We start from the raw sequence: 16,185 nt of genomic DNA, 5'->3' as shown, positions 1-16,185 counted from the left end.
AATAGAAGAGCCATTTTTGGCCAAAAAAAGAGGAAAAATGTCAGAATGGAGCCGCAGACCTTATTTTGAGCCTTACAATGAAGATAAAACAGCCCACTCAGTCTAAATTAGCCTATCAACATTGCTAATAGGCCATAATGAGCATTTATTAATATGATTTCTTAGCCTGGTGCCCCCCGAAAGTGGATGGATGTATGGAAAATGCAGCGAGGGCCCAAAATGCAAATGAGAAGCTGGACACCAAAGAAATATCTCAGGAGATTTGGAATCGAAAGCTCGCCTAGCTAGAAAAACTTTTTTAAGTTGAAAAAATTTAGAGGTAAGGCCCCAGGCTGTAGATTTTAGTTAACTTTTTATTGCCATATATTAGCTGCACATTTTTACAATTGAAGAATACAAATTCCAATGGGTCAAAGCCAATGATAAATGAAAATAAAAATGTAAAGGAATCAGTAATTAATTTCTCATAATTATTTTGTCACAGCCACAGGGAGCCAGAGCCACATGTGGCTCCAGAGCTTCAGGTTGCCTACCCCTGGGATACAGCAAATGAGAAATATTTTAATAATTAGCAAAAAAACCCAAAACATTAGTGGATATATAGAAAGCTGTACATATTCCGCAGATGCATTTCCTGGCATTAGGTGTAACATCGGACTTTCTGTGAGACTGAAATAAAGATTGATGATGGTGATTGACAGATGTTCCATTAGGTGTCCACTCTGTATAAAAAATAAGTTATTTCATTGATTACACATATAGTCCTAAATATAAGAAAGAGCTCCTTTGTTTTTTTACAGCTAATATTGAGAATCAGCTCTTAAAAGTTTGGCAAAGTCCTGTTGGAAAATGAAATCTGCATCTCCATAAAGTTGGTCAGCAGGAAGCATGAAGTGCTCTAAAACTTCCTGGTAGACGGCTGCGTTGACCTTGGACCTCAGAAAACACAGTGGACCAACACCAGCGGATGACATGGCACCCCAAACCATCACTGACTGTGGAAACTTTACACTGGACCTCAGGCAACGTGGATTCTCTGCCTCTCCTCTCTTCATGTTTATACTTTATGTTAATAAAGTAGGTTAAAGTGAAAAAAAAAGTCAGATCATGCCAAACATGGGTATAGTAAACATTTTGTATGTGGTATAGGCCTATACAGGCATATGATTTACTAGATTAGTGCCAAATCTACAACAAAAAATTTGCAACTTTTTTCTCTCGCAGATTCACCACTTTAAATCTCATACATCTGCACATTTTTTCTGGTAGATTTGACCTTAATCTCGCAAACTTAATTTCTCAAAATATTACCCCCCTCAGTATGTAATATCCTCCAATATTCTCTAGGGCTGAAATTTGGAATTTGCAAGTATTTCAATGAGTGACCTATTAAGGGTTAATATAACTTAAATTTGCGCAGTTTGAGCTCGACCGATGTGAAGAGCGGAAAAAAAGTATTATTCTGCGCACAAAGTCCACCCTTCTCACCATTTTTACATTACACATTATTTTCATAAGCTGCAATTCTTGATCATAACTACTTTCTGCCAACCAACTCTTTTCCCTTTTCTTTATATTTCGCCAGAAAATAAGGAACAAAACGGCGCAGTAGCTTTCTACCATAAAAAGGAGAAACGAAAGCTAGCTTAAGATGTTAGCTACTGCTAGCTTCCAGTAGCATGAAGCTGTTAGAGAAGAGATGGAGGTTTTCTAAAGTTACCTTGATACGAGGAGACTTTTCTTTTTTATCCAAACAACAGCCGATGTCCCACTCATCATTGCTGGCGTCACTTTCATCCCCAGCCGGGAAGGCGTCATTCATAAAGCTGCCCATTGATAAATTGGTGCTAGATAGTGTAGAGCGAGCCGGTGTTACGGATAAATTAGTGACCCTGTTTACTTGCGACTACTGATGCGTTCGATTGCACTCGGAACTCGGAGAGATCCGAGTTGGAAATTCCGACTTCCGAGGTAAATGCGAATACTGCAAATACTTAAGAGACAAAAATATAATTAATTTTATCAATTTCCTGGATATAATGAAAAGAAGTGCAGTATTACACCCTATATACTAATGTAGTTTAAATATGGGAAATACTATAATATTTTTTACACTTTTACTGTGCTTTTTCGTCCCTACTAGCCTACATTCACACAAACTCTTTAATTAACAGAGTGGGAGTGAAGTTACCACTACAAAGTAATCCTACACTTTTAGTAACACAAATGTTAAATTAAATGACACATAACAGACTAAATATTGAAGATAAAGTGGCTGTTTACCTCCCACGGTCAAAATCAGTGACATCTTTTAAATCTCTTCTTAAAACATATCTATTTTAAAAAGCCTTTTTATTAATTTTACCACATCGCTTAATTTTAATATGTTTTTACTGTCCGATCTAAATTGCACTGGGGTCAGGCGGGTGGGGGAAGGGTGTACATTTTTTTTGTGTGTGCTTGTTTCTGTCTTGTATGCTTGTTTTACTTGCTGTTCAGCACTTTGTAACGTTTGTTTTGAAAGGTGCTCTATAAATAAAGTTTTTTATTATTATTATTATTATTATTATTATTATTATTATTATTATTATTATAAATGTGCTTTGGTAATGCCAACTACTGATATCTGGAAATATATATATATATATATTTGCTATATGGAAATAATAATAATAAATATACAACATAACAAATAGAAATATAATACAATGTGCAGTGAAAGTAAAAAAAGATTAAAAATCACATTTTGTGTTGGACTAAAGGACTAAAAAAGACAAAATGACCACAAATAAAAAGACACAAAATGACTATAAAATGACACAAAATGACCAAAATTGTTATGCTAAACACACAAGACACAAATAAAATACAGTCCCACTAGAATAAAAACCAGAGTTGGATGACAGGATCACACACAATCACAAGATCACATTTATGTTGGTTTTTCTTTGTTTCTTTTTGGTTCAAAATGTTGATCCAGTAAATCAGAATAAAAAAAACCAATATTATTAGGTCATATAGGTGAGGTTGTGCTGAAAAAAATAGACCAACATGGCATTTAAAAATGTTTTAAGTGTATACAGGCAGGATGAAATGGATAAAATAGCCCAAGAGAGTTAAGGAGAATAGAGTTGGGTGTAATTTGAGAGGATGTGCATGGCCCTTTTAAGTGTTTTATACTTTCATTAAACAGTAAGTATCCTTATAAAGCAGTTGTCTCAATCTTTTAGTTTTTTTCTGGTATTTTACTGAGACTCAAATCAGAATATTATTGGGTATAAACGACCATTATCTATAACTGTGTTGGCATTGTGAAATGTCATGCTTTGGGATAAAATCTTATCTGGCTGCAGAGGACAGTAAATGTCCAGCAGAGGTCACTCTTTCCTCTAGGCTGATGGTGTCCCATCAGCAATAATAATATGAACAGTCTGACCTTATGTGATTTTTTTTATCATATCTCAAATCCTTTTAGAAAGTTAGGGCCAACGGCATCTTGTCTCTTACTCACAGAGGTAATCACAAGTCCAAAAAAGGACACAATTCTCTGCTAAATTAATTAAATCTTTACTTGACACAGCCTCTGGTTAGACACAGTGAGACTGACAGAACATGTCCCATTCAGTATTTCAACATTTAAGTTACTGTTCCTTCTGGTTTTATTGTCTGAATTGGATATTCTGTTTACTCATATTTTTTATTGCAGGTGCCATTTAGTTTTATTGAAGTTTTATTTTGTAAAAACTAGAATATTTCTATTTATTCAACTTATTTGGGTGCTTCAACAATGAATTGGGCTTGCAAATTATATTCTATTATTCATATTTGCTTAAACCTCTGGAGTCTGTAAATTTACCTCTAAAGTTCTGGCTGTAAACTCCATGAGGCCAGTTTCAGTTTGATGATGATATACCAAGTAAAACTGGAGACAGGGTCAAATATATTTTGTATAAAATGATAGAACTGGATATAACCCTCTTATGTGATATATTTTCAACCTTTGTTCACATTTGTAACATTTCAATTTTTTTATTGAGCATGACAGTGTTTTGAAAGTAAAAAAAAGATTCAAAATCACATTTTATGTTGGACTAAAGGACTAAAAAAGACACAAAATTACCAAAAAAGACACAAAATGACTAAAAAAAGACACAAAAAGACACAAGATGACAAAAACACACACAAAATGACAAAAAATAGACACAAAATGACCAAAAAAGACACAGAATGAGATGACAGAATGACAAAAAAATACAAATAAAGACACAAAATGACTAAAAAAAGACACAAAATGACCAAAAAAGACACAGAATGACCAAAAAAGACACAAAATAACTAAAAAAAAGACACAAAAAAGATATGAAAAGGATTCAAAAATCAACAAAATAGCCCAAGACTCCATAGTTAATATCAGTTCAGAAACATTTATCTTGTTGTGTATTTAGAATTACCTCCCCTTGGTTTTTACTAAGCTTCAGTATAAATGTGTACATTTCTGTGTGATACTGACACTGGTGGAGATGCAGTTAGGGAAGTTTAATGCCACGCAGTATACCACTGTCACTTTCTTTGTGTGTGTGTGTGTGTGTGTGTGTGTGTGTGTGTGTGTGTGTGTTGGTATACTCAGCAACTAAAACCTAACCACATCTTCACACGTTATCTCTGTTCCCTTATGGAATGTCTGGAGGTTTTGATCCTCCCTCTCCTGAAACTGTTCGTAACCTGAAACTGATAATAAAAAAAAAAAGTTTCAAGTTAGTTTTAGATGTCCCAGAACTGTTTCTGCTATCTGTGAATCATCAGCTGAGTGGAGTGAAATTAAAAAGCAACAGCTTGGTGGTGAGAAGTAGCTCAGCAGACCTGCAGCAGCTCAGTTTTAGGCTCTGTTATGTTTGTTGGATCATATATACTGGCATAAGAAGCTAGAGGAGACTTTATGCTGTATGGAAAACATATAGTACAGAATATTGTACTGTGTAGTGCTGTTTTTGCTTTATTGTCCAACCAATAGTTTCTGTTTGTTTGGGACCACTTTGCAGTTGTTTTCTCCATATAAACCCTCTGAAATCTTTGGCTATTATGTCTTTTAAAAAATCATTTCCATGCCATGTTGGCATGAGTTTTTTCAGCTCAACCTCGGCTATATGTCCTGATAATTAATTTTTAACTTTGACTTATTTGATAAAAATGTTGAACCCAAAAGAAACAAAAGAAAACATAAAATCTGATCTTGAAAATTATATTTCAATACACATAATTTTAAATGTTGGAGGTTGCAAATATTACATATAACAGGTAAAATGAGGGTAATATCTACTTTTTTATTTTTCTACTATTTTTATACTAAGTATATTTGAAATTATCTCTCATTTACTTGGCTGAATATAATCAAAAAGAAAATCTGGCATGGAGTTTTAAACCAGAACTTTAGAGGGAAGCTGATGGTAAGACTCAATGTTGCTTCATTTTTATGTCTTCACGTCATGAAGAAGTAATGTGCAGGTGGTTTCATGGACTCTAGAGGGTTAATGGGTTTTTTTTAAAATGCCATTGACTCCTTAAAGCTCCACGGACCATCTCCCATTGTGGAAAATATTTTTCTTTTTGCACAGCTTTTTAAATTGTAGTCAATAACATGAAGGGGTCTTGCAGAAAGTTTTAGGAAACATTCTTTTGGCAATCATTGGCTATGGCTCTATTTATACAAAGAGTTTCACAATCCTTCAAAAGAGATTTAGTTAACCCTCTGGAGTCCATCTATTTATTGAAAATACACATGTTTTACTTACAGTAATAACTTTATTCATATATGATATGTAGACAAGCTGAGAAAGCCAGTTAAAGTTCAATCATAGGAGCTTTCACAATGTGCCATTTATGTTTATAGACCATTTTTAGAATGTGAATTTTCTTTCTACCATAAAAACTATTACTTTTTTTTAATTTACATGCAAATAGACTGTTTTATAGTTTTATTATTTATTATTTTTCTGCTGTTTTTGTGTCTATAAATGGTTAAAAAAAATGGCACATTTCCATAGACACCTGTGTGTTTTGTTTGTATTTTCGGTTCCTGGCAGCTTTATACTTTGTTAATTAACCCATTTAATCCCACCGGTCACAATAGTGACCGTAAAAATATTTTATAAGGCTCTATTCCTGCAGAATATGTCAAATAAAGCTGGCTTGAGCCAATGGATGTTCTCCTCCTCCCACTCTAAGGGAGATCACATTGGAAATGTCCAAAAGTAAAAATGGTATGTCTGATACAATAAAGTAACAATGTTGAGTTAGACCGATAACTGCTTTTTTTCTGTTTGCTCTATGTATTGTCCTCTCAGTATTCATATTGGTATAGTTGTATAATTGATAATTTAGGCCAAAGTCACACTGGGATAACATTCTAGTGGCAATGTTGGAGACTACCAGTAACAGAATTCTACATTTGTTAATAACTGGAAAGGGAAATATAATATTTTTTATGACTGCATAGGAGAAATATGTTAATGTAGTCTATAAATCAAATTTAAAAAAATCAAAATTACTTTATTTATCCCCGAGGGGAAATTCAGTTAGTCTGTTAACTCTGAAGAATGAGACAGCCTGATGGGTAAATGGTAGATACAACATCTTATCCCACCAGTCACTATTGTGACCAAACATAAAACACACATTTTCACCTATTTTTCCATGAAAATATTTTAAAATAATGGTTCATTATTTCAAAAAAGTACTAATGTCACATGATTTGGATATTTTCATGTCTGGGAAAAATTTGGGATTAAATGGGTTAAAATAAAATGAAAAATCTGACTGATAGCCAAGTTTGTGTGGAGAAAAAGGAGCCATGCATGTGATGTAAGGACAGACTGAAAGATGCTGAACAGAGTTGACAAATTTGAACCAAAATCTCCTGGTTCAGAGGGTTAAATAAACTAGATTTCCCCCTGAATGAAGTCAAAGTGTAAAAAATATTCCATATGGACCTATTCTTCCCTTCATTGCCTGTATATGGATCGATGTCTGTCTGAAGTGGCCTCATTTGGTTACTCATAAAAAAGTGTCAATTGGATATAGATTGTTGCGTAAAATGCGCACCTGATGGTTTTTAACTCTATGGAGTCTTGGGCTATTTTGTTCATTTTTTAATCCTTTTCATGTCTTTTTATAGTTATTTTGTGTCTTCTGTGGGGTTTTCTTTGTCATTCTGTCTTCTCATTCTGTGTCTTTTTTAGTCATTTTGTGTTCTTTTAGTCATTTTGTGTCTTTTTTTAGTCATTTTGTGTCTTTTTTTGGTAATTTTGTGTCTTTTTTTAGTCATTTTGTGTCTTTTTTTTAATCATTTTGTGTCTTTCTTTGGTAATTTTGTGTCTTTTTTAGTTCTTTAGTCCAACATAAAATGTGATTTTGAATCTTTTTTTTTTACTTTCAAAACACTATCATGCTCAATAAAAAATGTTAATGTTGCAAATGTGTTCACATTTGCAAAGGTTGCAAATATAAGATAAGAAAATAGATAAAATAATAAAAAGCACAAGTCAAACATTGCATAGTTAAAAAGAAAGGGCAGTAGAGTAGAGCAGATAAGTGTTTAAGTTAAGAGTACGCTGCAGTAAACAATAGTGTTTTAGTCCTGATTTAAAGGAGCTGACCGTTTGGGCAGACCTCAGATCATTGCCTGTATATGGATCGATGTCTGTCTGCTGAAGTGGCCTCATTTGGTGCAACTGGCTTCACCTCTTCAGCTTGTTGTCACAATATGCGACCTGAGGCTCGTCAGCGTGGAAATGACGTGTGACTCCGCAACTTTTGGCGAGCCCATAAAGGATGGACTGTCCTCCCAGCTGTCACACTGAAGGAGAGGCAGCAGGACAACCGGAGCACAGAGACAGAGACAGAGACAGACTTTGGCACCAGAAGAGACCAAGGAGACGCACAGAGGATTGAGATACCAGTCTGGTTTTTAGGGAGGAAGGACGAGAAGTCGCAGTGCTTTCATCATATTTACCGGAGGTGCAAAGTGGAGGATAAAACCGGTGAGCAGCGTCTCTCCAACTGTGGGAACGGAGCCACTCAGGGGGCACACAAATGTGAGCGCAACAGACTCAGGTGCAGAGAAACCAAACTGGCGGCGCACTTAGGATGCAGAAGTCACCAGTGGAAGATGCAAACTTCCTCTCCAAATATTTCTTCTGGTAAGACTCGTTTATTCAAGTATTTTTTATTTTATCTGGTGCAGACGCAGCTTCTCAGAAATCTAGCTTGGATGAATGAATATCGTCAGTGATTAATATGTGCTTCACTTGTCTCGATTGGTTATTATTCTGTCTATAGGTGTATGTGCAGGTTTGATGATTTATGTGAAACTTTGAGGCGCTGCAGGCTGCTGAGGGGAAAAAAGGTGATTGTGCTGTGAATGGCACGCGTTCAAATCCTAACAAAGTTGTTATATTGTCAAGAACAGTCGTCATGTGCTGTTTTTTTTTCCCAAATGAGATTAAAACAATATGTTACTCATAAAAAGTCAATTGGATATAGGTTGTTGCGTAAAATGCGCACCTGATGGTTTTTAACTCTATGGAGTCTTGGGCTATTTTGTTCACTTTTGAATCATTTTCATGTCTTTTTTGTGCCTTTTTTTTTGTCATTTTGTGTCTTCTGTGGGGTTTTTTTGTCATTCTGTCTTCTCATTCTGTGTCTTTTTTCGTCATTTTGTGTCTTTTTTTCGTCATTTTGTGTCTTTTTTAGTCATTTTGTGTCTTTTTTGGTAATTTTGTGTCTTTTTTAGTCATTTTGTGTCTTTTTTAAGTCATTCTGTGTCTTTTTTTGGTAATTTTGTGTCTTTTTTAGCTCTTTAGTCCAACATAAAATGTGATTTTGAATCTTTTTTTTACTTTCAAAACACTATCATGCTCAACAAAGAATTTTAAAAGTTGCAAATGTGAACAAAGGTTGCAAATATAACATATAAGAGGGTTACATCCAGTTCTATCATTTAATACAAAATATATTTGACCTTGTCTCCAGTTTTACTTGGTATATCATCATCAAACTGAAACTGGCCTCATGGAGTTTACAGCCAGAACTTTAGAGGTAAATTTACAGTAGGGCTCCACGCTGCTTTAAGAAGTCTTAAGCGCTTTTGGAGACTCCAGAGGGTTAAAACGGTGCGCAACATGTGAGTTTTGTTCTAGAAAAAGCTGTGAGAATACCTGGTTCAATACGTGGCCTGCAAAACTTTTTGTGGCATTTAATAAATTATGATACAGCATGGCTTCTGTTCAGGGTACACTGTTATGTGCGCTCTCCTCACACTAATGAGAGGTCTCAAAGAAAGACTTAAAAAGTGAGATGATGTAAACTCTCAGGGACGAGCAAACATCTGACTGTATCTCCCTGCTGTGTCATTAGTCTGACAGTGAAACCTCAGAGATTACTGCTAGTACAGCTAACACCAGGACACTCAACGCTTCCAGACACCCCAACAGTGGCCTTTAAAGGGTTATCCTCTAACCACAAGCAAACAAACACATTTTGTGTCACATCTTAACCTAATTATATGTGTTTAATGAGCTATATTTACACCAGGGGTCTCAAACTTTAATTACCTGGGGGCCGCTGGAGGCAGAATTAAAATGACAAAAAAAGACACAAAATGACTGAAAAAACACTAAATTACTTAAAAAAGACACAAAATGACAAAAAAAAATACACAAAAGGACAAAAAAAATACACAGATTTACCAAAAAAAGACACAAAATTATTTTAAAGACAAATGACCCAAAAAAACACAAAATCACCAAAAAAGACGCAAAACGACAGAATTTTAAAAAATGACTTAAAAAAGAAACAAAATTACCAAAAAAGACACAAAATTACTAAAAAAAGACACAAAATTACCAAAAAAGACACAGAATTATTAAAAAAGACTCAATTATTTAAAAAAGACACAAATTATATTTTTTAAAAACACAAAATTACCAAAAAAGACCCAAAATTACTAAGAAAAAGACACAAAATTATTTTAAAAAGACACAAAATTACCAAAAAAGACACAGAATTATTAAAAAAGACACAATTATTAAAAGAGACAGAAAATTATATTTAAAAAAAACACAAAATTACCAAAAAAAGAGACACAAAATTACCCAAAAAAGTAATTAAAGGGGCCTTCCACATACAACACAGTAAAGTCCCATTCATATAAAACTCACATTAAACTTTCATATCAAGGCGAGGGCCACAAAATATCGTCATGAGGGCCGCAATTGGCCCGCAAGCCACGAGTTTGAGACCTATGATTTACACAGTATCTTTCAGGACTTTATAGTAAGATGATGCATCCAGAGTCTGCAGCCAGTTTTTGTGCATGTTGGACTCTATCTGTTGGGATATTCTCAAGATATTCTCACACTTTTGCATGTGCCTCATAACTTCATGCAGCTGATCCCAACAATCTGTCTAATCTGTGGCTTCGTGCAGGTGGACGACACCGCTGCTGAGGAAGGGCTTCACAAAGAAGTTGGAGCTGACAGATGTGTATAAAGCTCCTTCCTATGATCTGGCAGACAATCTCTCTGAGAGACTCGAAAGGTTGGTTCTGTTTATTTGCCTGACCCTTGATGGGCTTTTTGTTGTTGTTGTTGTTGTTGTGTTGTTACTGCACTGCAAAAAAGCCAACTTGTATTTTTTGGCCTAAAACAGTGATTTAATTTGGTAAAACTTGGAAATATAAATTACTGACATTTAGGGCAATAATGTAAGTTAGCACAACAAAGGAAGCCAGTTGTCTGCTCAAAAACAAGTTTGTGAGTTTTTGTTACTTATATATTTAAGTTGGGGTTCACAACAAGGGACAATAGTTCTGATAACTCTTATTTCTTTGTTGTGAAATTCGGTCATTAGCGAAAGCTAGCGGCTAACGGATGCTAGTGGCTAACGGATGTTAGCGGCGCTGCTTGTTCAAGCTACAAGAGTAGCCATTAGCGTATCAATGCTAACTCAAAATTGTGGTCGCAACATTAGCTGACATAGAGTTGAGCAAACTCAAAAACAAAACTTAAAATATTTAGTTTAATTGTCCAACTTAAAATTTTATCGAAGTTTGTTGCCTTGAAATTTTGAGTTCACCCAACTTTTCTTTTTTTGCAGTGTGGGAGTTGCTATGCTGTAAACTGCAAAAAAAAGAAAAGTATGGTGAACTCAAAATTTCAAGGCAACAAACTTCGATAAAATTTTAAGTTGGACAATTAAACTAAATATTTTAAGTTTTAAGTAGGGCTACAAGCTGCTTTGTAATGCTTTATAATGGCCAGCAGGGCGACTCCACTGGCTGCAAAAAGAAGTCTGATCGTATTGAAGTCTATGGGAAAAAGGACCTACTTCTCGCTTGATTTATTACCTCAGCAAAACATTTTCCCAATGATTTTATGGTCTCGGTTGCTCGATTCAAGTGTCCTCCAATTCAGCATGATGTTTATTTTGTAAATTATGGTCCATGGTGGTGTCCTCAGTTTTAGTCATATCCGTCCCTAGCTCCTGCCAAGATATGGTCATGTCTGGCTCCAAAAAACATGATGGTGACAACAAACTCAAGACTCCAAAACCATGGTCAAAAAAGCAATGGTGTCATAGCAGCTATGTCCTGTTTTTGTTTTTTGTTTTTTAAATCGTCACACTTAAAATAATCGCCTAAGTAATTTTTTTGTCAAAATTGTTTTTTTTTGCCTAAATCATCTCCTCATGATGCCGGCCACCTATGGTAAAATCTCCTACATCCTCAGTTGATCAGATCATGTGATTTTACCCCTTTAAGATAATGGCCTATGTCAAGTGTGTGACTTAAGCTGATTTATAATGCCTAAGTCAAAATAAAATGTGACTTAGGCAATTTTTTGAACATGCCTTTGTGACTTAAGCAAGATATGGTAACACTTTATTTTGAAGGTGTCTACATGAGAGTGACATGAGCGTGTCATAAACATGACATGGGATGTGTCATGAACATTAATGACACTTTGAAGTAACATTAATGCTCATGATACTTGTCATGTCATGTTTCTGACAGGCTTGTGTGACTCTTATATAGACACCTTCAAAATAAAGTGTTACCATATCTTGCTTTAGTCACAAAGGCATGTTCAAAAAATTGCCTAAGTCATTTATTTCTCTTAAGTTAGATAATTTACACACAGTGTTATTTATATGCCAATAGCCATCCTTTGTTACATCCTTTTTGAGTTAAATGATAAATAAATGTCATATGTTACACTTTTGTTGAAGTTTTTTGTTTTTCCTGCAAGAAATGAGTTAGGCGATTATTTTAACAGGGTGATGAAATGCAGTTTATGATCCTATAACCATTTATGGGTCAAATTTATTGTTTAATGTGTTCTCAAACTGACTGTTAGCTAAACACAAACATTGTGATGCCTCAATATATTTTATGCACCTTCAGTGAAGTTTACAACTAACACAAAAGCCATAAACTTTAAAACATCAAGAGTTAACAGTTCAGTTCCACTAGAATCAAATTCCAAAAGGCTTCTTTGTGAAGATGTTTTTCTCAAATTTCCAGTGCGAGCACATGGTCCAAAACCTTTTACAGAGCGAACATTTTTAGTTGTCACAGCAGAAAAAGCATGTGTACTGTCATGGAAAAAAATTATTAGACCTTCAATTTGTTGTTCATTTTAATCCCTGGTACAACTAAAGGTACATTTGTTTGGACAATATATAATGATAACAACAAAAATAGCTGATAAGAGTTTAATTAAAGAGCTGATATGTAGACATTGCCCATGGTTTTCTTGATATTAACCAAAATCATTGTAGTCCTTTTGTGTCTTTGTGGTTGTTTCACCGCTTTTCACAGTCATTTTGAGTCTTTTTATGGTCTCTTTGTAGCTGTTTTTGTGTCTCTTGGAAGGCATTATCTGTTTGTTTTTTTTGGTAATTTTGAATCCCTTCGTGGTTGTTTTGCCACTTTCATAGTCATTGTGAGTCTCTATATGTCTCTTGGTAGTCTTTTTGTGTGTGTTTCTGGTTGTTTTGCACCTTTTTCATGCTCTTTGCAAGTATCTTTATGGTCGTTTTGACATTTTCCATGGTTTTCTTCATAATAACCAAAATCCCTATCAATAAAACCATGAAACATGTCTTGATATCAACTCTTAACTCTATGGAGTCTTGGACTATTTTGTCCATTTTTTAAATCCTTTTCATGTCTTTTCGTGTGTTTTTTGGTCATTTTGTGTCTGTTGTGTCTTTTTTTTATTTTATTTTGTGTCTTTTTTTGTCATTTTGTGTCTCTTTTGGTCATTTTGTGTCTTTTTGGCCATTTTGTGTCTGTTGTTGTGTCTTTTTTTTGTCATTTTGTCTCTTTTTCTGTCATTTTGTGTCTTCTGTGTCTTTTTTTGGTCATTTTGTGTCTTTTTTAGTCATTTTTGTCTCTTATTTTGACATCATGAAGAAGTTGTGCTCCGGCGCTTTCGTGGACTCCAGAGGGTTAAATTGAACTCTTATCAGCTATTTTTGTTGTTATCATTATATTTGTACCTTTAGTTGTACCAGGCATTAAAATGAACAATACGTTGAAGAATAAAAGTGGTCTAATAATATTTTCCATGACTGTAGGTAGCATGTACCCTGCATAATGTGTATCTGGATTAATTTCCAGATAAAGTGAAACCCACAGGTGAGCTCCATTGATGCGTTTCATAAGTGCCCTTTGCATGTGTTTACAGTAGCCATCCTTCCCTCACAGTCAAGTTAAAATATGGGCTGGCATTTAAACAGGGCTTGACATAAACCAAACCTGTGTGTGCCAAACAAACAACCAGGCAGCAGATGATGGACAAGGTTAACTCTTCTGTCTGCTTTTGATTTTTCTCTCACTCTTGGTGAATCTATCTCTTGTTGTTGCCCATTTCTCATCATGCCAATCTTTTTTCTCTCCTTCCCTCGCTCTCTTCTTTTCTTTTGCTCTCTTTTTTTCAACTTAAATGAACCTTGTATTGGCTTTACTTTTTCCTTTCCTTCTCATCTCTGTGGCAGTCTTTTCATTTTTCATTTTCATAGATAGATAGATAGATAGATAGATAGACCAAAAAAGACACAAAATGACCCTAAAAAGACACAAAATAACTAAAAAAGAACACACAAAAAGACACATAAAGACACAAAATTACTAAAAAAAAAGACACAAAATGACCAAAAAAGAGACAAAATATCTAAAAAAGACACAATAAAAGACACAAAATGACCAAAAAAGACACAAAAAGACATAAAAATGATTTAAAAAGACACAAAAAAGAGACAAAAAGACATAAAAATGATTAATAAGACACAAAATGACTTACAAAGACACAAAATGATTAAAAAATACACAAAAATGACCTAAATTGTAATATCAACATGGCATTTAAACATTTTTTAAGTGGTGTATACAGGCAGGATGAAAAGGATTCAAAAATGGACAAAATAGCCCCAAACTCCATAGAGTTAAGATACTATTGCTAGATAAAAAATACTTGGTCAGCTTCATGTTTTTTGCGTGTTTATAATGTTTCTTTCTTCCATTTATCCTTTTCTCTTCTCCTCTCATCCTTTTTTTTGTTTTTTACTATTCTTATAGCACTGAGTAAATGCCACATCTTTGATTTTTTTCTCTCCAACAAAACAAAGTAAGATTTAATACTCATGTGTCTTCTTCCTTTCTTTTATTTTATTTTGACTGGACTTAACAACCTGAGCAGTGTCCCACAGTGGCCTTGCCTCCTGGTTACCCAGCGTCCTGCGTCACGCTGAATGGTGCCAACAAGCCAGTTAATGTACATGGGTGTTAAAGAGTTGACCTTTCAGAAGGGGCCTGGTGCCCACCGGGTGATGAATGAGCAGTGGTGGGTGATTTTTCTTTTATTATTCCGATCGGGCAAACAGTGAAGGCTTCTGGGAATGTGAACTTTACCTTCCATTAAAGTGCGGTGTGTACCGTCCGGCCCTGAATCACCCTCTCGGTTCAGCTCAGTTCAGTTCAGTGAGCTTTCCTGGCATGGAAACGATTCATGATGCTGCAAAAACACTGATATTTTGTATACATCAAGAGCAGGAATAGACAAGACAAGAGTGTTTTAACAATGCATTTTAAATGGAATTTTAATAATGTAAAATAAGAATTTATGGTGATATTTGAAAGCACTTTGTTATGTTGTATTCCACTGAAAAAGTAGATAGATAGTAGAAATGTAGTTTATTGTGGTTCAACTAAGTCATCATTCCAATCCATTCAGAGTCCGTATCTGTGCTGATCCATACCTCTGTTAATCTGCAAATTGAGATAAATATACTGTGCAAAGTAGGGCTGGGCATTATGGACCAGAAGTCATATCCCGATATATTTAGGCTGAATATCGATATGCGACATATATCCTGATATTTTTATCGCAAAGTAAGAGAAAATGTTCAGTTAAAGTCAAAGCCAAATATGACATGTCACAAGTAGTTTTATTGAAACCATTTATTTAAGTGAACATAAATACAGTAAAGCAACAGGAGTAGCTTTTAAAAAAAAAAAAATCAGGGGTCTCACACTCAAATTACCTGGGGACCGCTGGAGGCAGTATCAAAATGACCAAAAAAAGACACAAAATTACTAAAAAAAGACACAAAATGACCCAAAAAAGACACGAAATGACTAAAAAAAGACACAAAATGACCAAAAAAGACACAAAATGACAAAATAAAGACACAAAATGACTGAAAAAACACTAAATTACTTAAAAAGACACAAAAAGACACAAAATTACCAAAAAAGACAAAAAGTGACAGAAAAAAAACTAAATTACTTTAAAAAAGAGACAAAATGACCAAAAAAAGACACAAAATTATTTAAAAAAGACATACGATTATTAAAAAAAGACACAAAATTACCAAAAAAAGTAATTAAAGGGACCTTCCACACACAACACGGTAAAGTGCCATTCATATAAAACTCACATTAAAATTTCATATCAAGGTGGGGGCCACAAAATGTTGTCACAAGGGCTGCAATTGACCCGCGGGCCGCGAGTTTGAGACCCATGTCTTTAATAAAAATTGCCTATGAAATTAAATAGGCCAATCTTTTTCTGAAATAAATATATTTATATGAGAAAAGAATAACAAACATTACAAAAGAACCAAATA

At 34.5% G+C, this 16,185-nt stretch overlaps 2 protein-coding genes across 2 annotated transcripts in view; one reads left to right on the top strand and one right to left on the bottom strand.

Moving 5' to 3' along the window:
* The window catches only part of asz1 (ankyrin repeat, SAM and basic leucine zipper domain containing 1), a 38,980-nt gene extending 37,093 nt beyond the window's left edge, over positions 1 to 1,887 (bottom strand). The window contains exon 1 of the mRNA XM_059334331.1: positions 1,721 to 1,887. Coding sequence (XP_059190314.1) covers positions 1,721 to 1,834 — 114 coding nt within the window. The 5' untranslated portion in view covers positions 1,835 to 1,887. The remainder of the gene's footprint in view (positions 1 to 1,720) is intronic.
* A 6,106-nt stretch (positions 1,888 to 7,993) lies between these two features.
* Positions 7,994 to 16,185, top strand: part of cftr (CF transmembrane conductance regulator) — a 62,391-nt gene continuing 54,199 nt past the window's right edge. Inside the window, exons 1-2 of the mRNA XM_059336003.1 lie at positions 7,994 to 8,195; positions 10,483 to 10,593. Coding sequence (XP_059191986.1) covers positions 8,143 to 8,195; positions 10,483 to 10,593 — 164 coding nt within the window. The 5' untranslated portion in view covers positions 7,994 to 8,142. The remainder of the gene's footprint in view (positions 8,196 to 10,482; positions 10,594 to 16,185) is intronic.

This window comes from Centropristis striata, chromosome 6, assembly GCF_030273125.1.
Source record: "Centropristis striata isolate RG_2023a ecotype Rhode Island chromosome 6, C.striata_1.0, whole genome shotgun sequence".
Classification (NCBI taxonomy): Eukaryota; Metazoa; Chordata; class Actinopteri; order Perciformes; family Serranidae; genus Centropristis; species Centropristis striata.
Note: the sequence above shows the minus strand (reverse complement) of the source record. Positions and strands in the feature narration are given on the sequence as shown.